Source organism: Sparus aurata, chromosome 19 (genome assembly GCF_900880675.1).
Source record: "Sparus aurata chromosome 19, fSpaAur1.1, whole genome shotgun sequence".
Lineage (NCBI taxonomy): Eukaryota > Metazoa > Chordata > Actinopteri > Spariformes > Sparidae > Sparus > Sparus aurata.
The window spans coordinates 14056142-14082230 of record NC_044205.1 but is presented as its reverse complement, the minus strand read 5'-3'; the positions used below and the strand labels follow the sequence as shown (position 1 = coordinate 14082230).

Genomic DNA, 26089 nt, shown 5'->3' with positions numbered 1-26089 from the left:
GTGATTTCCAACACACACACCAGTACAAGTTGACTGCACCGGACGTTATATGTTTAGAATGGCTAATTTCTATCATTGTGGTCTATAATTGTGGCCCTCGTCAGTCATGACACGCATGGATGTCTTTTACTTGAGACCGACTCCTTCAAGGCAGTGGAGGCACATTTGGTTGTAAACTGATATACAGTTTTTACTGCTCATCATACGCTATCAGAAAATATAAAACTAATTCACCTGTTCATTGATCCTTGAGTACTTGTTTTTTTTTTTCTTTTTTTTTAAACTCAGATCCACAAGACTTAGTTTCAAATCGAACATAATTAAACTTTACAAACAGAACTGTTTTCATTATCATAAATATATATATATATGTTATATTACTGTGTATGTATCTAATTATCAGAGGAATTTGTAAGAATTTGAAGCATGTGATGTGTGTGTCTGTGCTGACGAGCAGTGCATAGAAGATTTTGGAAACCGCGAAGCTGTGAAGAGGCATTTCCCAGCAAGTCTTGTCTAAATAAATGCTCGTAAATGCATCTAAATGATGTCTCACAGCTCGCGTGTGATCCGAGCAAGCATCTGAATAGCGATGGTGCGAGGTGTCGACCTTTTTTGTGCGCGCGCTTTCGCCAGTGCCGCCTTAGACACTGCAATAATAACAAAAGCAAGCCTCTCCTCCATCATTCACGGAGTGTGTGTAGCACCACTACGCGCGGGTGTTCGTGGAGGAAGAGCAGCAGCAGGAAGAGGATGAGGAGGAGGAGGAGGAGGAGGAGGAGGAGGAGAGATTGGTGGTAATGGAATAATTTCTCACTTAGAGGTTACTGGTGTTAAAGGAAAGATTATTGTGGCGCAGGATGGAGAGGGAAACACATCCTCTGTTTGGACTTTTTTTTTTAACAATGCAGATTTAAAATATAGGCGCTCACAGTCACACGCTGGCTCTGAGAAACTCGCATTTTTATTTTCTTTCTACATCGATATACAACATAATCAAACACTTTATGACAAGCTGTTTCATGCATGTCACTGCCGTTAACCAGTTTACAGTCAGATGTGTGTGTGTGTGTGTGTGTGTGTGGACGTGCCAGGCCATATGAAGTCATTTGATTTTAAAAGCAGCAACATTTTGCTACTAATCTGTGTGGGTGTGTGTTTCTCTCTCTCTGCGTGTGTGTGTGCTGGAGGAAATGGAGGTTGAGGGGGAAGGCTGCTGCAGCTGTTGCCTCCCAAACCATAATTCATTGTTGGGAATGCTACAATCTAGATTACACATCTCCCACAGCTTAAAAGTGTATTTTCCCATAAACAGCAATCCAGAGCTCACAGAAATTAATTCTGCTCCGGCATAAACAATCCCCCCCCCCACCGTCCTCTTGCCCCTGCATATGTGTGCGCACGTATGTGTGTATACATGTATTTGTCCGCGTGGCATAAACAATCCCCCTACTCCTGTCAGGAACACAGAGTGATCCATCAGTTTCTCCAGCGAAAACCAATTTCACTGGAGATGTTCGGGTTTTTTTTTTTCTTTTTCTTTTTTCTTCACAGACACACACCACCTATCCTCACAGAGAGAGAGAGAGAAAGGGGGAAAAGGGAACACAGAGAGAGAGAGAGAGAGAGAGAGAGGCACACATACACAGATAAAGGAAGAGGAAAAAGAATGGCGAGGAAATGGAACAGAGAGGAGAAGGAAACGTGGAGCAAAATTGAAAGGGAAGGATGGGGGGGGTGAGAGAAAAGAAGAGAGAACCATCTTGCTGTGTTTAATAGGACACACTGTTATTTGCTGTCTCATCAGTTCAATATAGTACATAAAAACTGTTCATCTGTTGCCTTACACTCATATGCACCGGGAGTTAACACACAGTGCCCGTCAAACAGGCTTTATGTGACTGCTCCAAAATAAAAATAAAAATAAAAATAACAAAAAACAGTCTCAGTCTACATACAGTGGTGTTTGTAATGAAAAGGAAAAAACGGAATAAAGATGAAAGACTGGAAGAAGAAAAAGAAGGGAAAAAAAGACACAATCTCGCTTTTGACCGTTAGAGCTTGAAGTGTGGAATTATGAGCGAGGAGAGAGGCATGCAGTGGCGGCCCAGTTTTTTTGCCGCGTGGAAGCGGGCAGATGACAACATAATTACAGAGTCATCTCATAACACGCGATTAAACAAACAATGCATGTCGTCTCCTCCTAAGGTCCCCGTCTCTGTCGCCTTTTGTTTCCGCGCATGTGTTTCGTCTGAATGGCTGTGTTGCATGTGTTCGCACTCATGGGGGGCTGAGGGAAGGGGAAGGTGAACCCATGCGTGTACGTGAGCGCAGACACAGCCAGACGGAAATATTGTACACAGACAAATAGGCGATGGACGGCAGCCTAATGTATCTTTGTAGTAATGGGCTTAAGTTAAAACAAGATGAGAGAGGCCTTCATTTTCAAGGAGCTGCATTGCTACTAATGACTAGAGGGCCTCCAACTGCCATCTCAGCCTATTATAACTTGGAGATGGCTCTTCTGTGTTTTTAAAGATGAATGCAAATTAAAAAGCATTAGGCTACATTCATTTGCGGTCTTTGGCATATAGGCCACTTTTGGTCCGAGGGCCACTTAAGGCTGCCTTATTTCTTCAAATGACCTTGAAATCAAAGAAAGAGCACGTTTTAATGATTTAGAGGGCTCTTAAAGACTCGAAAGGGAAAGCAACACAGGGCCTCATTAAAATTTTCATTTAAACATTAAAAAAGCTTTTTGTTACAAATGTTCCTGCCAGGATGTTGAGTTGATACGCAAAGAGGGCCGTGAGTATGCCCCGCATCGGAGCCAATTTGACGTCGGTGCAACTCCTCACCCCTTCATCAGTGATTCTGTAAATTACGAGGCAATGCTTATTTGGCCACTTTATAATTTTCTCGGCGAAAAAAGTCTGAGGCTTGTGTGCGTGATAAACGACGAGCCGTGGAGCATTGTGATTTGGTGCGGGGCCTGTGAATGACCTGGGGAATGCAGCGTGTCACTTTATATTTAGCTTCTATTTCCTCACCGCCCGCTCTTCCGCTGCACATGGTATGATTTCAGTGTATGAGCGTGTGTGTGTGTGTGTGTGCGCGCGCACGCGCGAACAAAGAGTGAGACATATCCCATCACCCCCTAAAATTCCTTCATTCCCTCCTCCATTGCGCCCTTATTTCCCCAACGACTCAGCACGCCTTGTAAAAACCTTAGCCTGGCTGCTCAGCGCCCTTTAAAATGTAAAGCAATATTACGAAGCCTGACACTTTGATCTCTGTTACTATGGCATTGTTTCAGGGGTCCAGTGAATGTAAAGAAAGCTGCAGCCATCCAGACTTAAATGGGCGTGTGCCAGAATATTCACTTCTACGAGTTAATTTCACACTGGTGGAAAATATGTAAGGAGCTGATGAGATAACTGTAATATTGTTTGTTTGTTACAGGTGTTAAGGCATTACGAATGCAACAAAAAAAAAAAAAGGGTGGGGGTGAGGGTGGGGGAGGAAATGTGACACATATTTTGCAGTTTTCGGCGTGTGGATCCAGAACCTCTGTAACTTCACCTCTCATGTGTTTAGTTATTTACAGCCCTGACAACAAAAAGCCTTGAACTGTTCAACAAACTACACAGCACCCTTTGTGTCACAGGCAAAACAGGAAATCAGGCTTTTGTCCGCTCGAGATGGCATCAAAAAACACCTTGTTTCATCTGTCTTAAGCAATCCCATCTTGACGCCTTCACACGTCCCCTTGTGGGGCTGTGCCGCTCCTCAGAACAGATTGGGAAACAGCACAAACGATCTGCCGGGGAAGTCCCAGCGGGCTGCCATAACATGCTCGTTTGCCGACGTACCTCTGCTGCACAGAGCCCATGTTTGATTTCTCTCAGGTTTGCCCCTCCTTTTCTTTCTCTCCTGCTCTCACTCTTACTTCACTTCTATCACCTGCTCATTTTGCTGTCTATATCACCTACTTTCTTTTCTCCCTCCCTCTCTCTTTCTCTCTGTCCCTGACACTCAGTCTCTGTCAGCCCGTTGGCCTGTCTGTCTGCGTCTCTTTTTCTTTCCCTCCCGGGCCTGCCTCCCTTTCTCCCTCACACCTCCGCCTCCTTCTCTTTCACTTTAAAATACGTGTTAGTTGGCTGTGTGTCTTGTAGAAATGCCAGCAGTGATTGTATCCTTCATCCACAAGGCAATAATAAGGCAGGTGTACTCCTGCCCCCTCCATTTTCCTCACCTTCTTTCTTTCCTTTTGTACCTCAGAAATGAGGTATTGCAGCAGTAAACACCAAAAGCAGGAAGGCCAAAAGAAAGATATATAGAAAGAAAATAGATTGCCTTTTTCATATGTTACTTGTGTGTGGCCTTTGTTGACACCGGGGTTATTCAGAGAAAATGCTGTTAATGTTTATTTCCCATCTTAAAGGACGCATCGCTACAAGAATTTTGCCTTTTGTCGCCTAATGTTGTGTCCTCGTCCCCACTGATGCAGTGCTGCCAACTGCGCAAACAATATTTATCTCCTCATTTGCTAAAAAAGCACACTCAATTTCCTCCTGGGGGCCAGAAAGTAGCGAAGTTTTGCAGAATCAGTTGTTGGACGAGTTGGAGAGTTTCATTACACCTGTTAGCAGAAAAACAACAGGTTCTGTTTTGGCGTATGCCTCCAAATACAGCCAGCAATAAATAATAAGATTTCATGTTGAGTATTTGTGCACGGGGGACAATGGCTTCCTGATTTCTCAGGTGTAATGCTTTGGTGGATGAAGCGCAGGTGTAGGAGATGTGCGGTGGAACCCAGGTGCCGGAGTTATTTCAGGTCTGTGCCGTTAATCACCAACCTGACGCTGAAATATGGCTCGCATTTTAGCGGTTTTAAAATAGAGTTCCCTTGACTGCATATACTTAGGCGGGGAAATAATAATAATAAGGGCAAGATAAAGTCAAGAGACTGTGAGGATGTTTCATAAGGATGTGTGCTGCGGAATGTGTTCTGTTTTATCGGCGAATGTGGGCTCAAAGTCTGTAAGATAATAGAAAACTAAAAAGGATCTGATGCCGTCTGCCTGATAGCAATAATTTGACAGTTTCAATTCCGCTGCAGCAATCAGGGCTTCGATGTAAGGAGCTGATTAATAACTAACCTCACCAATGCCTGTTAGAGGATTTCATGAGCAGATGCAGCCTTGGAAGTAAGAAGAACAAATGAGCGAGGACAAGCAAAGTCCTCCTTTTACCGCAAAATAAGGTGAACTCTTAAAAACACAATATTGAGGCCTGGAACGCGGGTGCATTTGCACATTCACCTATGATTTGTATTCCATAGAATACATACTTGTAAACACAAGGAACACAGAAACTATGGGCGTCTGTCTTCCTTTTCCTGTTGTGATTCATTTGTGTTACGGCCCCCGGAAGAGTCAGAACGTGACAAAGGTTTACATCAGAAACAGACTGTCTAAATATCTGATTATGAGCTGTTTATCCTCGTTAAACGATGACAACATAGTAACGCCGATACGCAAGTGGCCTCAGATGTGATGCTGGTCAATATCTATTGACAGACAAATCATTGCTGTTGTTCTTTCGTTTCGTCATTGTCCAGGCCCAATGCATGAGGGGCTAAACTGGGAGTGAATGTGATTGGATTTTCAGTCTCCGTCATTAAATTCCCATGCGGGGAATACTAATTCCAGTATTTAGTGCAGTGATGCTAGGGCTTGCTTTCATCTTAAACTGATTCCAGTCTAATTAGATTGGGCATGTGGGGGGTGGTGGATGTATCCGTCTGGACTAATCCCTGCCTCTCTGTCCCAAACATTGTATTATCCAGAGAAAATCCATTGGCTGCAGGCTATTCAAAGGCAGATCTGCCTGAACCGCAGCCTCCATACTGTATCATCTGGAAAGCTGTGGCTGGAAGGGTGCACTGTGCAGTGAGGGTGGAACCTAATGGTCATGAGTGATGTATGGGTTGCAGAAAACGCCATTTAGAATTTACAGTAAACCTTTTATCGTGTATTCAGGGCAAGACCGCTCACTGCTGCGGCCTCTTTAGCAAAGCTGTGTCTGAACTGCTATGAACCACTCTTCTCTTCAGCGGGCCTTTTTACTCGAGGACAGTGCTGTTAGGTAGCAGAATTGGGTGGCCACGAAAATACGGTCACATCAAAATGGTTCTCTTTTTTTTAAGGTTTTATATTTAGTTTGGCCTATAAAGAGTCATTTCAGTAGATATAGGTAAGAATTGGCAAACAATACACTCGTGAAAATGTACAAAAACACACACACGCACACACACACACACATTCACTGAGCATAGATCACCCTGTCATCCGGCTCGTGAATTACTGGCGGACCACAGTGAAAAACACAAAGTAAAGAGGTCCTTCTTCCAGGCGCTGAGAAGGCCAGAAAAATGAAAGGCCTTCAGCCATTGTTCTCCACAAAGGTCAAACGCAATTCAATCCCATAATATGGCGGGGGGGAGCCCTACCTCGGCAACCGCCTGCGCTTTAGGGGTGAGCAACAGGAAAGGGCCATTCAGCAGAACAGTTGCACCCTGTGAGCCGAGCACATTCGTCAAGGGCGAGGGTTGAAGTCAGAAAGGGGGAGAAAAAAGCTGTTTTTGAGGCTTTTACATGTCGCGGCTGTTTCGCTGCACACTGAAGTGTGTTAAGCGAAACAATAAAGGCCACAACCGATTCTGAGGGAGTGAAAAGATCCTCATCTTCCCCTTCATTTTTTGCTGCCCTTGTGAAATTTCATTAGGTGGATTTAACGACTTGTGAATGTCGGCTTTCTCCGTGACCCTGACACTGGTGTCTGACACGTCTCGCTGGCAGGGTGTGATGTATTGTGTTTAGGTGTTCCTGAGGTGCAATTTTTAATGTGACAGCATCTGTTGACCTTAGATCTAAAATGTCACCCTTCTGTCTCACACCGGCGTGCATTTTGCTTCTTAATAGAATTTTAAAAGCAGTATATAGTATGCAGCATAAAAGACATTTTCTCATTTATCTGTCTAAAGAGTCCGGTGCTGTGGCTCCTTTTCCAACGGTGCACCCTTTGTTCTACACATCAGCACAGGCCTTAAGCACCCGTAATGACAGAATCAACATTACTAATGTTAGGCTCTTCGCTCTGTTGTGGCCGTACGTCTGTTTATCCATGGCTGCGATATATTATTGTGGACTCGTCCTCATTAATAGGAGGGGTCTAGAGCTGCACCTGATCAGATCCAGATTAGCAGACACTTTCAAACATAATCCCCTGCATCTGCTTAGAGTCAGATTACCACAAATAGCATAATGATAGGAAATACCCATTATATGATTTAGAATTTCGGCCTGTCGGTGACCGGAATGACAATTATCAGAGGGATGTCAACACAATAATGTTTTGTCAACAGTGTGACATAGGTATACTTGAACAGTTTTTGATGTGCCATAAGTGAAAGTGTAGTATAAAAGACTACATTTAAACAAAAGATGCTAAATTTATGGTACATTACCCACTTGTCTAAAAAGCTTATCTAGAGCTGCATTGGCCATTTCAGCAGCATTAATAAAGCTGTCATTTACATTGTACTGGGTAAACCTGTGTACATTCTACATCACTGTCAAAATGTTTCAACATTGTCTAATCAAACCACAATATAGCTTGGCCATATAAAATGACAATATAAATGAAATATATGACATATTTTAAGTGTTGTTGTCAACATGGGGTGTATTTGGTGTATAACTGAGTTAAATGCAAAAAGCTATGGATCGTATATGTAAACGACAAGCCAGTAGAACTTCATAATAACATAAATATGTTGTCAGAACTAAAGGAGTGAAGATGATGTAAAAAAATATTTGATGAGACTAAACTGGTTTGCAGATACAGTTTTTAATGTATCACAACAATGAGCAACAAACATACTTGATGAACTATTTCCAGAAGTTGTTCAAATACCATCTACAATAAACGTCATTTCAACTATGACAACAGGTCTGTGACAAAATAAAAAAAAGGTTTCAAAACCATGTTATTACCGTGATACGGTACAGTTGAGACCTCAAACAGTACAGTAACAAAAACTAATGCGACTACTCTCTATATATAAAACATCAATAACATTTTTGGTTTAGTTTATTTAAAGTTTTAGCCATAGGGGCTTCTTCTTATTAAAACCTCAGGGTGCATTTCCTATGTAACCCAGATGTTGAAGAGTACATATTGTGTAGGATATGATTGCGCCATGAAAATCCCTTTGACATCCAGAAGAACAATTCCAATTTCAACCTTTTGAAGGCTGTCCCCATAAACATGACACAATCCATCCATTTTTTTTTTTTTTTTTTAAAAAGTTCTTTTTTTTTTCTTTTTGGCTGCTGTGCAGTTGCAATATCTATGTACAGTTATATTGTTGGACCATCCTTTTTGTTGGTTTGTTAGCTTTTACCAGTCCTTGGTGTGGAAAGCGTCCTGTCTGATGCTAACATCTTAGCACATGATGCTAGCTGACAGTTCAGTCTTTTAATGCTGAGCCACAGAGTGGGGGAAAGGCAAAAAGCCAGAGTTGTGAAAGCCTTTGGAATCAGGACAGTCGCTCATGTTTGTACAATGGCAGAATTGCACCTTGGGAGGCCAGGATGTCTCTTATGAAACACAATCGAAAAGTGTCTTCAGGATTAAAGTAAATGTTAAAATACTAAAAATCCAAATAATGACATTTAAAAAGCTCACGCAGAAAATTAAAAACTGACATTTTGCTTTAAAACTTTGAAAAAAAAAACACCTTTACAATAATAAAACATAAGAGGAAATGTTACTTGATTTCATTGTTTGAAACAATAACTAAGCATGATTTGATTTAACCTGTCAAACAGTTGCATTACATGCTACTTGCTCATCTCAGAATAGGAAATACCAAAAGCAATACATTTTTGCATTTCTTCATATTAATAAATTTGTACCATGCACAGCCAACTACGAATATGTACAACAGCTTAGCTTTCTTTGTTCACAAGCCTTTTTCTTTCATACAAATAGCCTTCTGTTACTTTGGAATGAATCACATTGGTTTCAATTACCAAACTAGAAAGTGATTCGTAAAAAATTGAACACCCTTTGACAGCTTTCACATTCTTAGTTCCACAGCAAAATAACAAAATAAAAATAAAAAATAGCAAAGCAAAGCAATTAATGGATCAGTATTATGTCTGGTAGAAAGTTGAGAGAATTTATGGCAAGCAAAATAACATTACACACAGTAGCAGCAAAACTTTGTAAGGTAATACTTTGCAATGTTGAAATCACTAAATGTGGAAAAATTAAAATGTTGACTTTAACTGTAGATCATCAGAAGTGCCCAGAGAATTGATGGGAGGACGTGAAACCTATGCACTAAATGGCTGCGTATAGGTCTAACACTGTTTTAAGTCCTACAAGTACATGAAAATGCTTTTAATATACAACAAAAATGCTGTTGTCCCCCTTTTAAAGCAGCATATTTGCAAATGTATAGCAAATGATCATACCTTTTTTAACATTGTGACCAACTTGTACCTTAACAGTTTCAAGTATACAGTACTGCTTTCATGGATGCACCAATTGTTAAATAGGTCTCTAGATTGTTAGGCATCAATCCTGTAACAAATATGGACCAATATGCTGCTGCAATAGACACAAATAATAATTAAAACACAAACATACATACATACATACAAACAGAAAAAAATCTATTAAATTAACATATGGCCTAATCAAATAATAAAAAGACAAATAAAAACAAAATAAGTGCACTATAGTCCAGACACAAGCAGGTACCGTAACAGTACAGCAATTCACAAATGAAAAATGTTATATTCACATAATCCGAGAGTCTATCAAAACTAGAGTTATTACCTCTTCAGAAAAAGGGTGTGAGCAGAGGTAAAAGTGAAAGGGTAAGAGTTGGCACAGATTAGTATATACTACAAGAAAAAATGGGGTGGGAAATAGATACAGCTTGTTGTAATACAAACTGGCAAACACAGGGGCATCATACACATTTACTTCACCATTCTAAATTCCCTCAGTGGCAAAACCATACTGTCTTTGTAGGGCAAAACTAAAAGGATATGCACATCGTCCACTGTAACAGTAATATTGTCTCTTGGTACTCTATACACATCAAGGAAATGCGTCCGATAAAGCTTGACATGTTTTGGTTATAAGCCAAGTGTACCCAGGCTTGTTGCTGCTTTAACAAATGAGAAATGTTATGTTCTGACCTGAGAATTTAAAGCTACTGAATTACACCTATCTAAACTAAGAGAGATTCTCTTTGAGGGTTCTGGATCGTCATCCCATACAGTACATGCTAGCATTTGGAAAACAATCCAGCTGAGGTGCAATTTGCTATCGTGAGAGTTTTTGGCTTGAAACAAGCCCCCCAAGGGAGCCTGTGGGATTTTTTCCTACTCCATGTTTTTGTATACAATATAAGCTCAGTCAAGCATCTGCAACAGTTCTGTCCATAACAAAAATCAATCAATATCTTGCCAGCATATCAATATGGGAAAAACAATCCTGAGTCAATCATTTGGTACTGTAATTTTTTGGGTTAAGAGAAACTTTGGAACTGCAGTTTAAAAAGTCTTATTTTTTTTCTTTAAGCAAGGGATCCTTTTGTCACTCCTACACACTGAACATATCCATTCTGATACTACTGAAGCTCGCGTCTAGGCCAGAGGCGGACTTAGCCTTGACTTCCAACGCGTTATCTAAGTCATCCAGCTTCTGGCTTAGCTCATTGTCAGACTCATCTGAACAACTCTCGGTGGGTAGTGAGGTTGGAACCCCTGAGGTGCTGCAGGAAGTTGAGGTAACCGTTGAAGGTGAGGAGAGGGGGGGGGGGAGGAGAGGCAGACGGGGAGGAGGAAGCAGCTTTCCGGGCTGTGGTGGCCTGGAACAGGACATTTGGCCAGGACTTCATGGACAAGTGAGAGAGATGAGGAAAGGTGTTATTAGAAGAAGCTGCAGACTGCGAGGTAGATGTGGTGTTAGGAGTAGGGGAGCAGACAGAGTGAGGTAATAATCTAGTATGCTCTTTGGCATTTCTCATTGCTTGTTTGATTGTTTTCTCTTTGTGCAAGCTCGACTGAAGGTGTTGGCCAAGTGCTTCATTCCCGTTAACAACCACATTGCAGGCAACACAAGTGTAGTTGCTCACTGCCTTTCGAAGCACTGTCTCTTGCGGGTCAGTAAAAGGATGTCCGAAGTAACAGAAGGACTTCTGATGACGCACCACTGAATCTTCATCAGCAAAAATCATCTGGCACTTCCTGCATATAAACTCATGCTTGACGGATGGTACAATAAAAGCGTCAGGAAAATCCATGGTACTTTTGGTATCTGTTTTCGGTTCTTCTTTTGTGCTTTCTGTTGAAGAGCCTTTGTTGGTGTCATGCCTAGCATCTATAGCTTCTTTTGGTTTGAAGGAGTTGGTGGTGGTGCTCTGTATGCTCTGGGGTGTCTTCACAGGGGTTGGTTTCTGCTGCTGCTGCTGTTGTTGTTTCTGCTGTTGCTCAAGTTGTTTCTGCTGCTGCTGTTGTTGCTTCTGCAGTGAATCCTGCAGGGACTGCTGGTACTGCTGCAGGAGAGCGGTCGGGGAGAGACCAGCGGCCATGGCAGCTTGTGGGACTGCTGCTGGGCCATATGGAAACAGGCTCTCCATTCCACACAATGGTGGAAAGTAACCCCCTGTTTGGACCCCTCTAGGAAGCTGTGGGGAGAAGCAGTTGGGAAATCCAGGCAAAAAGTAGGGCAGGAACTGCCCCCCAAGGAAAGAGCTGGGATCACTGGCGGCAAGAGCATTCTGAAGTGCCTGAAGCTGTGCGGAATCCAGTTGAGCCTCACTTCTTGGTTTCCCTGGAGCTGGACTTGGTTTCTCCCTTTTCTTGGTCGTGCTGGGGGTCTCAGGGCGCGAGCCGCTCTCGTTCTCTCGGTCCTTCACCTTCATCTGAGATGGCCTATCTCCTTGCTTCTTGCTGCTGTCTCTCTCTCTCTCTTTACCTTGCTGCTCTGTATGATTTACTGCTGCCAAAGGTGTGGAGGGAACAGGAGGAGGAGGAGGAGGTGGAGGAGGAGGAGGAGGAGTCTGCAGAAGAGTCTTGGTTGGGGTAGTGCTGAGAGACATGGCAGGAGAGGGGGTGGCTGGTGTAGGGAACCCAAGCATGCCAGCACCGGGAGACGCTAAAGCTGAAATACAGTGGTATATAAATATGGAAATATTCAATATTTAAATATTCAACCCCAAATCAGTATGGATATTAGTTTTATGACAAGAGCAATTTGACACTGGCTGAGTCTTTATCTCTCTTGTTAAGATTTTGTTATGGATCAAAACTGTCACATGCGCTTTATGATAATTTCAATCTGCCAATATATTATAATATAAATATACCAAACCTACAATAAGGGGAAAAACAAACAACACAAACAAAATCCATGATATAGACACATTTGTTGTAAAAAATCTCTGAATTATCAATTAGCAGTTCATCTCTGATGATGACGACATTATGCATGCACTAATTCCCACCATTTTTAGTTTTAAAATAGTTTTAAAAAATAAGACTTTTGACAAACACCACTGCGATACAGAATAAACAGTAGTATAGTAGAATAAAATAGTGCATGATAAAGCTCAGTTCATAAAGCTTCTAGTCTATTTAACTTTTTTCTCTGTTTGTCATACTAACTCACCAGGTGTGTTCGGTGGGAAAACAGGAAGTGATGATGGCCCATTGACCCCAGGAAGTAGCACTGGCGGAAGGCCAGATAACCCTGGGTAGCCTGAGGGTAGGCTGAGGCCATGAAGTGCATTATTGTTGTCCACTGCAGTCTGTTGCTGCTGGCCAGGCAGGCTGAGTCCCTCACCAGCTTTCTTCATACGGTCCAGTTCTTGCTGGGCCATTAGCTGACGGACAGTGGTTGGTGCTAGGTAGTCCTTTTCTCTATCTACCTGGTTCCCCAGGGTTTCTTGCACTTTGGTGATGTGCTGTTTGGAGAAGATGTGGTCTCGGACGGACATCCGGGCAGTGTACTTTATACCGCACAAAGTACACTCAGGCCTGGGCCCATCTGGTGAGCCTTGACTTATCATGAATGGCTTTCCAATGTTAATCTTGAATTTCTTTTCTTTAGCACGGGCATTCTGAAACCACACCTGGACAACACGCTTGGGAAGTCCAATCTCACTGCCCAGCATCTCACACTCTTGCATCGTAGGAGTGCGGTAGTCACTAAAACAGGCTTTAAGGACTTTAAGTTGCAGGTTACTCATCTGAGTCCTGAATCGTTTGTGGCCTGGCCTATCCCCAGAATTGCTGCCTTTCCCAGACTTGAATGGGTTGTTCGTCCCAAAGGGACTAGGGGAACTTGGATCAGCTAAGCTTGACGATTCACTCCTGTCATCCATGTCATCATCTCTGGAGCTAAAGTAAGAGTCACAGTCCCTTCCAGACATACTAAGGGCAGGGCTCACCATGCTGTATTGGTACCTTTCACTGCCGGCATCAGAATTTGATGCCATGCCACTCTTGTTGTCGCTCAGCTTGTCCCCTCCATTGGCTGTGAAGCTCTCAACTTCATTGTTATTTCCCTCATCTCCAGTTGTAGCATCGCTAATGGCTGTATTAATTGACGATGTCTCATCGAAGTCCATCTTACTGAGGTCATAAGAAGAAGCTTCTGCTGAATTCATATTGGGCCCTTCAGTTTCATCACAGTTTTCAGCTTTTAAGGATGAAGGGCTTAAGAAGTTTTTTACCTGCGCCTCAGATGGTTTGACTGGAGTTGAGGATGCAGCAGGCAGCTCATACTCATTTGGCTCAGTCTTGGTAGGCAGCTGTGGGTAATCAAAAAAATTATACTTATTTGGGCTTTCACCCCTTTCATTTTCTTGATTCATCATTGGGCTTGGTGGCAAGCTAAAGCCTGCCTGCTTAGCCTCATGCCAGTGTCTAGATCTTATGTGGCTATCTAGAGCAGATTTAGCCTTGAACAGTGCTCTGCAAAAGGGGCATTTCTTGTGGGACTGGGAGTGCCCAATAGCCCTAAACTGCCCCTTTCTCTCTCTTGCACGAGTGTTTTGGAACCAAACTTGCACGACTCGCTTTTTCAAGCCAACCTCTCGTGCAATGTGGTCCAACATCTTCCTTGTTGGGTTAGAGTCAAGTAGGTATTTGTCATAGAGAATCTCCAGTTGTTCTGGTGTGATGGTGGTTCTCAAACGTTTATCTCTGTGTTGCTCCTCACTACTGTTTCCACCATCTTTATCGTTAGCACTTTCATCTTTGTCATCTAGTTTTCTCTTCATTGCTCCAGAGCCTGCAGCAGAGGCCAGACCAGAGCTACCCTGAGAGGGGATTTGGGAGAGGCCTCCAGATAACAGCTGGCTAGCCATTAGGGGGTTATTGGGGTCAAATATCATATAGGGCATATCAAGGGGTCTTTCAAGGAACTGGGAGTGAAGAAATTGGTTTTGGGCAGCCAAAAAATGCATGTGCTGGTGCTCCTGCCATAGCTCCACAGTAGGGAACGCAATCTTACACTGGTCACACTGGTACTGAAGCATTTGGTGGGGGAGGCTATTGGTGAGTGAGGAAAGGGCAAGGGAGAGTGGACTGGAGGGCACCGCTGCTGCCTGTGGCTGGGAATGGGGTCTTGACATTTGTGGTTGAGGAGCTTTCTGAGGAGGTGGCTGAGGTGTGCAAGCCTTTGATGGTCTGGGCTCTGGTAGTGACTTGATCACTGGTGAGGCAGCACTCTCAGTTTGCTTAGGTTCAGCTTCAGGGGCAAAGTCTGGTTTCGGGGATGTTTTCCCCATGCTGGCACGAGGAGAGGCCATCACAGGGGAGCTTGAGCCAGAACTGGTGGCCGTTCCATGGTGCTGTTTCGATGGCTCTGAAGTAACTTGGGAAAACTTCATTGAACCTTGCTCAATATAATCTGCATCTTCTTCACACATGTTGTCCTCATTACCCTCCTCATCTTCATCCTTATAACACAGCTTTTTCTGGTGAGTGATAAGGTCAAAGATGCGCGGGAACACGATGTTGCACTTTTTGCACTGGTACTGCATGTTGCTGGTTCTGATGTATCGTTCATTGGTCAGCTCTTTCTTCTCATTGTCTTTGGAATCTGCCTGGTTTTCATAACTCTTACGAGCTTTCTGGCGGGCATTCTGGAACCACACCACAATGACTCGGGTTGGTAAGTTGAGCACAGTTGAGAGCTGCTCAATCTCATCATCCTTTGGATAGGCATTAGTGTCAAAGAAATCTTGAAGTATCCTTAACTGGTAATCAGTGAATCTGGTCCTTGAGGACCTCTTGTTCAGGGATGACTCAGTTCTGTAGTATTCATGTGCGTTGAGCTGGGGCTCCATGCGAATATCTTCCAATGTAGTAATGGGAGGGATATTAAAATTGTAGGGAGAGTCTTTACTCCGCTGCCTCTCTTTGAAGAGTGTGTTACGGAACCAGTGCTTTATGACTTTTTGGGGCAAACCAGACTTCTCTGACATCTCCTGAATTTGCTCTTCATTTGGGGAATTGTTGATGTCAAAGTTGGCACGGAGGATCTTAAGCTGGTCATCTGTGATACGGGTGCGTGGTCGCTTAAACTGGGACTGGCGAAGGAAGTTTGGATCAAGACCTAATTGCTGCTGGCAGAGCTGAGTAAGGTCTGTGGGAAGAGAGTCCATGGAGGGCAGCTGGAGGGCCAGCTGAGGTGGCAGGCCTGGGTGTTGGACAGACTGCATCATTAGAGGTGAAAAAAGAGGCAAATCCAAGGGAACAGGAAGTTGCACTTGGGGAGGAGCAGGAGGGGCAGACGGTGGTGGTGGAGGGGGTGGCTGCTGGGGTTGCGGTGGCTGATGAGACTGCTGATGTGAGGTCTGATGAGAGACAGGAACTGGTGAAGGTACTGGGGTTTGGGGCTTAGTCACTGATGTTGAAGGCGGTTGTGGAGCTGTAACTGGAGCTGGAGCAGGAGGTGGTGGTGGAGGAGGGGGAGGTGGTGGTGGTGGTGGAGTCTCAGGTGAAGCAGGGTTTATTGGATAGAGTTTATCATAGGCTTCTCTGTACTGCTGGGCAAACTTCTCCAGTTCCACATATGGGAAAAATTGACTGTGCACATGTTCCTGGTGGCTTTTGAGAATCAGCATATTGGAGAAGAGTTTTCCACACATACCACACTCAAGCTTATCAGTGTTCATTTCTGCTTGTTCAACTCCATCTTTATTTTTCTTTTGGTTCTTCTGTCTGTTTTCATTGTACTGGATGACCAGCTCAAATCCAAAGTTCTCCAGCAGTGCTTTTGCTGCATTGCCCCTTGCTCCTGACACAATACGTGGAGGAGGAATCAATGGCTCTGAGAACTTTGACTTTTTAGGGTCTTTGTTGTCTTTTCCTCCATCACCTAAAGCATCATTTTCCATCTTTGCTCTGTTTTCTTGTTTTTCCAGGTGGTCCTCTGCCTCTCGTGACATCTGAATTTCTGAAACAGACACAGTGCTGCACTCCATTTTGGTTTTGTGGTTCTGCAGTTGCTGGTTTTTCTGTTGTTGAATTTGTGACTGTGCCTGAGAGGCTTGCTGCTGTTGCTGCTGAGCCTGTTGCTGGGCCTGAGCCTGCGCCTGCTGCAGCTGATGCTGCTGTTGCATTTGCTGCTTCAGGTCCTCTAGGAATGATCCAGTAAGGCCTGGCATTCCAAAAGCTGCTGCTGAGTGCAGTGCAAGCTCTGGGCTAAGGTTGAACTCTGCTCCCGGGATGTAAAAGGGGAAGAGGAACTGTGGCTGTTGAAATTGCAGCAGTGCCTCTGGGGTCATTGGGAAATGGGGGAAGAAAGCTGGATTGAGGAATTGAGGCTGGAAGAAGGCAGCCTGTTGCTGGAGTTCATGTTGAAGCTGCAGTTGCAATTGGGCTGAGGACTGCGCTGACTGGTGGCTACTTGCCTGTGCTGAAACATGGTCAGTAGTTGTTGTTTGTTTTATGTTGTTGCTGCTATTTGCTTCTTTGGGATCCACAGTGTGTTCTTTGTTAGCAGAGGGTGTTCCACTTCTAGCAGTGTCTGAGTGGCTGTTTCCTTGTGTGCTTGGGGCTGGGCTTTTTGCAGGCACTGGACCACTACTGCCAGTGCTACTGTTGCTCATTTCAGTTTTGGCTGTTCTGGCTTTGGTCTGGTGAAGTACTGACCTCATGTGAATTTCAAGTGTTGAGCTTTGGCTGTAGGCAACATTGCAAATATTGCATTTGAATGGTTTGTTGTCAATGCTGTTGCTTGTCTCTTGTGGAACAGGGCTTGATGCCTCTTGAAGAACCTTCTTCAGCTTATGCAGGTGGGAAACTGAATTATAGTGGACAAGTAGGATGTTCTTCTGGGTGAAGGACTCCTTACATACTGTGCACTTGTAAGGCCGAGAAGGGTCCAAAAATTTCTCCATTGTAAAGTTGGGCCCTTTCCTAAATGGTAGGGTTCGTTTTGGTTCCGCTCCCATTTCATCAAGCAGAGAGCTGCTGTCACTTCCTGTAGGACTGGGCTTCTCTTCCTGGTCCATTTCATCATCTTTGTCCAAGTCATGTTCAAAGGCCTGAGCCTCCTCCAAGGCCCTGGCCTCACTCTCAGTGATATCGCCATTCAGTGGCAGATTTCCTATAAGTTGCTGCACCTCAGCTTCACTAAGTTCAGGGTGTCCATTTTCCAAATGCTTCCTGAGGGCCAGGAATGTCCTGAAGCTGCGCTGGCAAAGGCTGCACATTGTGGCTGCTCTGATGGCATGGTACTGGGAATGTATCTGAAGCTTCTGCATTGTCTTGAAGGCCAGGCTGCAGTGGTTGCAACGGTATTTGTAGACATGTCGATCAGATACTGAGAGCTGCTGTTGTTGTTGCTGGAGCCTTTGGAGCTCACTGAGATGGTCCTGTAGGGTATCAGGGGACTTGCTATCATGTCCTAAACCACTGGCTCTCTTCCAGGCTGGGGCCTCTGAGGCCTCCTTTGGAGGCTTAAGTTCCTCACCCTGCAGGTCCAATTCATTTTTTTCTTGAGGGTTCAGCTCATCCTTTGAGATGTTTCCTACAAGTAGAAAATACAATTTGAATGATTATTATTTGTCCGATAAATGACAACTAAATTAACAACCAACTAGAGAATTATACATGTATATATTCATATATTTAAATATAACTTTATTACTAAGACATATAGTTAAAGGCAACGGAAAATAATACATTTTGCTCACCTTGAGACTTTCCTGACCCATCAGTAAGAGAGGTAGAGGAATCCATCAAAGATAGACCTTTGTCTTGTCCAGTTTGGGGATGTATTATATTATTTGGTGTTGCTGTGTCAGGTCCAACAACCTAACAAGACCAAAGACATTTCTTTATTTTGACATCAGTTTAAATGTATGATATAACACAGTAGGTGCCTAAAACATTTAACATTTTTTACAAGATAGAAATATCAAAGTAAACAGCTGGTTATCATATTTTTGCAATTGCGATAAACCTTTCAATTGAAAATTACTTTTTCTTTAGAATACTTTTTCTTCCATTTAAAATAATTTTGATACACACACACACACAAGCACACACATCATATTCATAATCATTACTTCTACGTACAGTCATGATCAGCTTTTCCACGCAGTCAGGAGCCACGCTGTGAAGGTGGGTGAGATGCAGCTGCAGGTGAATCTTGTTGCTCAGGACATCCTGGCACAATGGGCAGCGTATCACTGGCTGCATGGAATGCTGGGACATCACATGGAGCTGCATACGGTTGGCATCTCTACTGCTGTAGTTGCAATATGGACACTGCTGAACCTTAAAAAAAAAGACAAAAAAAAAGAAAAGATATATTAAGTGTCAGTTTGGGAGAGAAAACAAAAGACATTTTTTGCACAACAGGGCTTAGCAACGCTAGTCACAGTCTGCTTCACCAAAGAAATCTGAAGCCAGACATTAGTTTTTGAAAACAAACAAGGGTTTGATCAAGACATGCAAGAACCATGTCCCATGCACTGATAGGGTTGAAAATGACTACATGTCTGAGAAATAAAATGTCCTATTCTTCCCCACACATACACCACATTCACCTCTCCCCACCAACCCCATGTCCACCTTAACACAGAAAATCAACTATGTTTCATGTAATTCACTTAAGTCTCTCAACTCATGCAATTTTATTAGCAGAAAACATGATTGGCCAGAATTTCTAATCAGGGTATTACAGATGACAAAGGTGTGTACTCTCCCAAGCTATGCCTTGCCCTCATTACAGGGAGTACTCTGAACATAGCTGCCTCCCCACCACCTGTCTTAATAGAATCCATTTCTGAAATGACTAAGTCCTCCCTCCTTGCAGGGCCAAGAACCAGACGAGCTAATACTTCATAATCTAATTTAAAAACACATATAATTTAAAGAGATGCAAAAAGGGGGAGAGAAGCAGGGTGGGGGCCTGAGGCTAGTGCAGGTATTCCACTTAAGAACACAAAGACTGGCCTACTGTGCTTGATGCTAAAAAGTTCTGTCAGGGAGAGAACGGCAGGCTGAGTTTAACCCTTTGATAGAATGCTGGCGCCAGCAACTGCTAAATGCTTAGCTTAGCATTTCTGTGTCTTACAGTTCATAAGTATCCTCCCATTAACTCATCCCACAGTGACAGTGAAGGTTAGATTTCATTAGTGCTTATGAAGGAGAACCTGCCTCATTAGCTATTAGCCTTCTGTGCCTCACATGTATTTTAAATGTGAAAGTCTAGTTAAAGCAGATGCACATAAAGTTCCACAACCTACAGATACATTTTTCTTTGGAAAAGTGAAAACAGTTAAAGGTCCTTTGTTGCCCTCAGTGCACCTCAGACACTTTCAGGATCAGCTGGAACACATGCTCTTTGAGTCGCTGTTCTTTTAATATTCAGCAAACCTTTACCTGCTCATTGGCAGAAGTCTTCCCCTCAGCAGACTTTGGCCTTTTGGGTGGACTTTCAATTTGTCGATCCGGTAGGAGGGAATGTTTAACCATAGCATTCGGTCCGGTGACCTCTTTGGATATGGCATTCGCTCCTGGCCATGGGGGGAGGGAGAGAGAGAAGGGGAGAAAGAGACAGAATGTTAAGCATTAAAAATTTATGTTTTTCACTGACTAATCAGTTATTATTTACAGCTTGTATGTCTGTTCAAATACACTGTTTTCATTATGAATCTCGTGTCAGAACTAAAGGCTCCACATTAACAACTTAAAATATCAACAAAGCCACGACATTACAAAATGATTGATGACTTCGATTTATTTTTAAAATTGAGCTTCTTGGAATGAGCACTGGAGCAGACTGACATATAAAACATAAGAGTTGAAAGAGAGTAACAGGGCCCCATGTCACATTGATGTATAGAATCCCTTAGATCACACATACATACTGTATGAGAAATGAGAATATTAATCCAGAACATATCAAGTATTTAAAACTGACACAGTTGAGTAAATAAATTGAAATGTCTGACATGTTGTGGCTGTGTTAGATCACAACATGGTTAAATGACTATTGATACACATATTATAGAGGGAATAACATAAATAAGTCTACCAAATTAATATTCATTGGGAAATAGGTGATGATTTGACACCAAGACAACATGAGCGTGGATACAAGCATGGACTATTATTCACATTCATATAGGGTGACGTGTTTCTGCCCTGAGGACATGTGAAATGGAGAAAACTCAGGCAGGCTCATTATCACAGCACGACATACATTAAATGTTATGGTAATATTATACACTTCATTAGTTCATATACATTTCCCCAGCTGCCTCAACAACTTCTCTGTCTGTACAAGATGCTAAATTTTCGGGGCTTGGTCACGGCTGGTGGTACAGTTGCAGCACTGCTTGTGTGTGTCTATTTGTGTGTGTGTGCATGTAAGCGTGTGTGACGTTAACAGCAGGGCTCAATGTGGAGAGATCAGCCTCTGGTTGTATTTAGTAAATGCTGCAGCCGCTGATAAATCTTTCATTAGCCTCATCCTGAGATACAGGCCATGCAGGCCCTGCTATACTCTGCCACTGCAATTTACCCACTCGGCACAACACAAAGACACAGCAACTCTCCCTCCCTCTCGCTTGCTCTCTTCCTCCCTCTCTCCCTAAGCCATCACCCCCCCCTCCTCTCCCCTCTTGCCTCCCCTCCCTCGTCTGGTCACTCAAGGCAATATGTGAGCCTCACTCTTGCGAATCAACGCTTCACGCTAGATGCACAAATGGAAAAAAAGGGAAATCAAAGCACTGATACATGGAGAGGGGGTTGAAAAAAAACATTTTGTATTTCATATTATTCTGTGGCTCGTGTTTGTATTGGGCGCATATCAATTCCTCCGGCCCGTTCATGCATTTTAATTCTGTTGCATTAAGTAGGCGTTCCACTTATTTTATTTGTAATCCCCTATATCTGGAGCCTGAAATATTGGCCTGTCAAGGAAAGTGACAAGAGAGAGAGGGAGGGAGGAAGAAAGGACGAAAGAGAGAGAGAGAGAGAGAGGGAAAAAAACACAAGGGCACAATGTGAATTTCCAAGAACATCCGAGAATTGCTCTGCAGCTCAGAATAGCGAGGTAATCTCGTCTTCCACTGCCTGTGATGGCCCCTGCAGGGCTTGTGTGTGTGTCTATGCGCATGTACGTGTGTGTGTATGATGCACTTCATGACAGGCCGCTGACACTCCATTGGTCAGATCTGCCCAGCCTGGAAGCACCCGTCATATCACCTGACCTTTCCAAAGCCTCCACCCCGCCTCCCGTATTTATTATGACCATTTCTAATTTCAACTTTCAATTTTTGCCCCCGTCTTCCAGTCAATTTGCAACTAAATTACATCCCTGCGAAAGGAGATGAGGCGATTGTCGGACAAGGGGCTGCAAAAACATTTACAATGCGGCGGGGGGAAGCCCACAGATCACCATTGATTACTGTCATATTGAATGTAAATGTGTTGTGTGTGTGTGTGTGTGTGTGTGTGTGTGTGTGTGTTTGTTTGTGTGTGCGTGCAACATGAAGATCTGTCCTTCTGGTTTTAGATTCGTGCGACCTAGTGCTTTCATCAACGCTTATGACACTCGCGCAAAGAAAAACAGTTGGTTAACCTTGAATGTTGAGAGAGCAATTCTCTCTATGGCCACTTAGGAGCTTTAAATGGCAAAGCCCTGCCAGTGAATAATAAAGTTGTTTTGAAGCATAGAATTGCATTCAAAATTGTAGAGTGTCCTCCAAGGATATAATCACCTGTAACACATATAAATACAATGGCTGGCACAATCCAAATTTATGAGAGAAAATCTAAATGTCCTTCCACCTGTGGGTTTTACCCAGCATCGTACTCCAGATGTGCACGAATAGATAAAATAATTAGGGTGAAATAATGGAAGAGAGAGCAGGATTGAGAACAAGGCCGGAGCAGGAGACTCTCCACTCATTTTTTCCTTTGTCTCCGAGTCTGCACCCCTCTTAATTGCTGTGTCCTTTTTCCTCCTCCAGCCCGTTCTTTCCCTCCCTTCCCACCTTCCCTCCATCCCTTCATCCTTAGGTGGGCTCCACCAGCTGCAACCCAGTGAAGCGGAGGGGCAGAATAAACCTGACACCCCCCTCCACCACCACCGCCACACTCCCCTACTACCAATGACAAATGTCTGCATGCAGCAGGACCTTGCTTGATTAGATAAATCAAAAGGTGATTTATGACACTCAACCCCTTTTGCATTGCAAGGGGGAGAGAGCGGCACACTCGCCACCTATCTTTATTTGCAACTGTCAATGGTGTTTAGGGAGCGGCGTATACACACACTTATATACACGCAAGTGGGCGCTCAAATGGGGAGAGGTACAGAGCAATGGTGGGGGAGGCAGAGCGATGTGGAGGAAGAGAGGGAAGAATGAGAAAAAATGATAGAGAGGGACAGAGGAGCCCGTAGCTCCAAATACCTCAGGATATTTCTGTCCCAAATTGCTCCTCAAAATGCAGGAGGACCGACAACACCATCACAGCTAATGCTTTTCCCGCGGATCTATTTTGGAATCTGCCCTTTTGTGTCGGAAAGGGTGAGACATTTTGTGCAAACTGAACCAAGCAAATGAGATTTTCACACAAACAAGCATATCATTGAATGCTTATATCTCTACCAACTATGACTTTAGATGAAATCAACTACATCTTGGAGCGGGAGCTTTTTTTTTTCCCAAAGCAATCAAACCCTACCTATTGCAATCCTTTTCTCTTTTTTCTTTCTTTTACAAGCTGCAAAACAATTAGATTCCATTCCTGACATTTCATTCCATGAAAATAAAAAATAAAAAAGCCTGCAAACATACAGCAGTGAGTGGGGGGAAAAAGGCTGTCAATTAAGAGGAAGCAGGCTGGGTGGCGGCAGCTTGGATTTAGTATTCAATTTAGCTGTCCTGAGCCCTGGCAGACTGGCTAAGGTTACGGAGCAGTAAATCTAGGTGGGAGAGCTGGCCAAAACGGGCCAGGGAGGGCCGGCCAGCATGATTTACTGGCCTACTGCTCTGAGGTTACGCATTAGGCTGACCCCCGGTCACCTGATAACATTACAGCAACACACTCTGAACCCCAAACTCCCACTGAAGCACTCAGCAGGCCCAGATCTAGCCGGAGGGATGTAGAGAGAGGGAGAGAGAGAGAGAAAGATAGACTGGGAAGGAGTCAGATGGAGAGAGGCATAGTCAGATGGAGAGGGAGAGAGAGAAGAGAGAGGCTGTTAAACAGCAGCTGTCTTGTAGTTTGTGTTTTTTAATGACTAGCCCTCCTTTCTCTTCCATCTCCGGCTTGTGTTCTAATGAGAGATAAATATGAGCATGGCCTTGTCACATTTGACAAATCGTCTGAGACGTTCAACAAGCTGTCATTACACAGAAAACACACATACATGCACAAAGGGATTGCTGCAGGCTTGTAATTAAACATGCTAATGTCTTTAATATATTTTAATCTCATCTTAGAGAGACGGAAAAACGAGCACAGCTCCCGTCTCAAGTTGGGCAAATTTGCAAGATGCATGCAAATAAAAGAAATATTCTGAATGTGAGGAAGCTAATATGGAATATTTAACATCTGATCTTGTTTGCATCTGATTCCACACACACACACACACACACACACACACACACACACACACCCCCCCCCCCCTTATCTGCACAATTCAAAATTGTACACGCAATTAATACAGAACATTTGACTGTAGGAACAATGAGTATTCTCTGCGCTAATTTGAAGCAGGTAGAGATCTGTAATTTCCTTAGGCTTCCTGACAGGCTCATTTCCATGCCGGGGCCTTTGTTTAGTTGGTTATTTATAAGAAGTGGGCCCCTGAGCCATGGTGGCGACATGCACCATCTACACATGCGGCACAAAGCTATCTGGAAGTAATCCACATCGGGGACATTTGCATGGAAAATGTAACATGGATTATAATTAATCTAAAGTGACATGGGATTATAAAAGACAATGTAAATGAAGCAAGGGAAAAAAGCTCTTTCTGTCTTTCCTTGCCCCTCCCCCCCCCCCCCATCTCTCTCTCTCTCCCTCTCTCGTCCCCTCTCTATCTATCTACCCCTCTTTGTTTAAAGGATCTTGGTCTCGGAGATGAAGTGCGCAAACACACTGCTCACTTGGTCACACTGTAATCCCTTCCCTGGAGATCTCCATACAGACACACACACAATCACACGCATGCAACAGAAGTGAACATTTCGAGCTTGCCAGAGATTTGGGGCTGAGGATGGAGATGCTAAATCTTACTACTTTAAGCTGGGAAAAAAGAGAAAAACAACGCCCTGCCTCTGATGATAACCCCTAGCATAACAACCTCGCTGACAAACCAGGGTACCCCCCCTCTTGCATTTTCTGGCATTTGACTTTCGGAAACCTCCTTTAATCCAAATGCAAAATAAAACACCAAAAAACCCAGGAGGAGTAATATTATATCTGGTTTCCTGATGAAATCCAAGGCGATTCCTATTACAAATTATTCATAAAAAATCAAATAAAAAAGGCACACCTTCTGCTTTATTAAATACATTTCTGACATGTGATGGACTACAACCGGGAACAAGCACATACGTAAGCACGCCTCAAAGTAGGAGGGACCTGGCCACTTCTTTTTTTTTTTTTTGCATGTGTGCGGTGGTGTTAAATGACACTGGCGGTAATATGCGGCGGTAAATGCATGGATGGTGGTTCCCCGCCAGTCCGTCAGACAGGCCTGTCAGAGAGATAGAGCTGAAAGATAGATGACTAGCTAAACTAATAGGCCCCAGCCTCACTCAGCTCTCCTTCTGCCTCATTGAGCCTCACATTATGGAGCTAGGTATGGCATGCTAGGAAGAGGAGGTGGGGAGGGAGCTTGAGATGGATAGAGGTTGGGAGGCGGAAGGTGTGTGCGTGTGTGAGTTGGGGGGCGGGGAAGGGGGTTGGGGGGGAGCGAAAAGAGAAGGGGAGACATTAGGAGAGGGAGAAAGAATGAGAGAGAGAGAACCCCATGCAATGACAGAGAGAAAAAAAAGGAGGAGAGAGAGAGAGAGAGAGAGAGAGAGAGAGAGACCACATGCAATATTCATCCCCAGCCATGGATTTCCATCTCATACATAAAAAGACCATATGAATTCTTATTTGGGTAAATCAAATCTAACAAAGCCAGGGCTATCCCGACCACAGCCTCGCAGCAGCGGCATTATGTGCTCCCTACCTCGCCCCAAAATAACAAAAAAACACCAAGCCGCCTTGTACAGATTGTCGCCCCTCCCCGCTTACAACGTTGCCATTCTTACAAACCAATGAACAGTGCTTTTCTGTCTTGTGCTCTTTTCCCTATCCGAGGTAATGCCGGGTGATAGGGTCACAGATTGGACAACAATTAAGGGATGGATTGAGCCGGAAAAAAAAAAAAAAAAAAAAAACAGAGAAAGAAAAATGAAGGGAGGGTGAAGGGGAGAAAAAAAAAACTAATTTAAGGGTTG

The 26089-nt window shown here is 43.7% G+C and overlaps 1 protein-coding gene across 1 annotated transcript in view; it reads right to left on the bottom strand.

Moving 5' to 3' along the window:
- Nucleotides 1-7895: 7895 nt before the first annotated feature.
- Nucleotides 7896-26089, bottom strand: part of zfhx4 (zinc finger homeobox 4) — an 87180-nt gene continuing 68986 nt past the window's right edge. The window contains 6 exon segments of the mRNA XM_030398886.1: nucleotides 7896-10906; nucleotides 10908-12252; nucleotides 12760-18135; nucleotides 18302-18422; nucleotides 18687-18887; nucleotides 19998-20131. Coding sequence (XP_030254746.1) covers nucleotides 10690-10906; nucleotides 10908-12252; nucleotides 12760-18135; nucleotides 18302-18422; nucleotides 18687-18887; nucleotides 19998-20131 — 7394 coding nt within the window. The 3' untranslated portion in view covers nucleotides 7896-10689.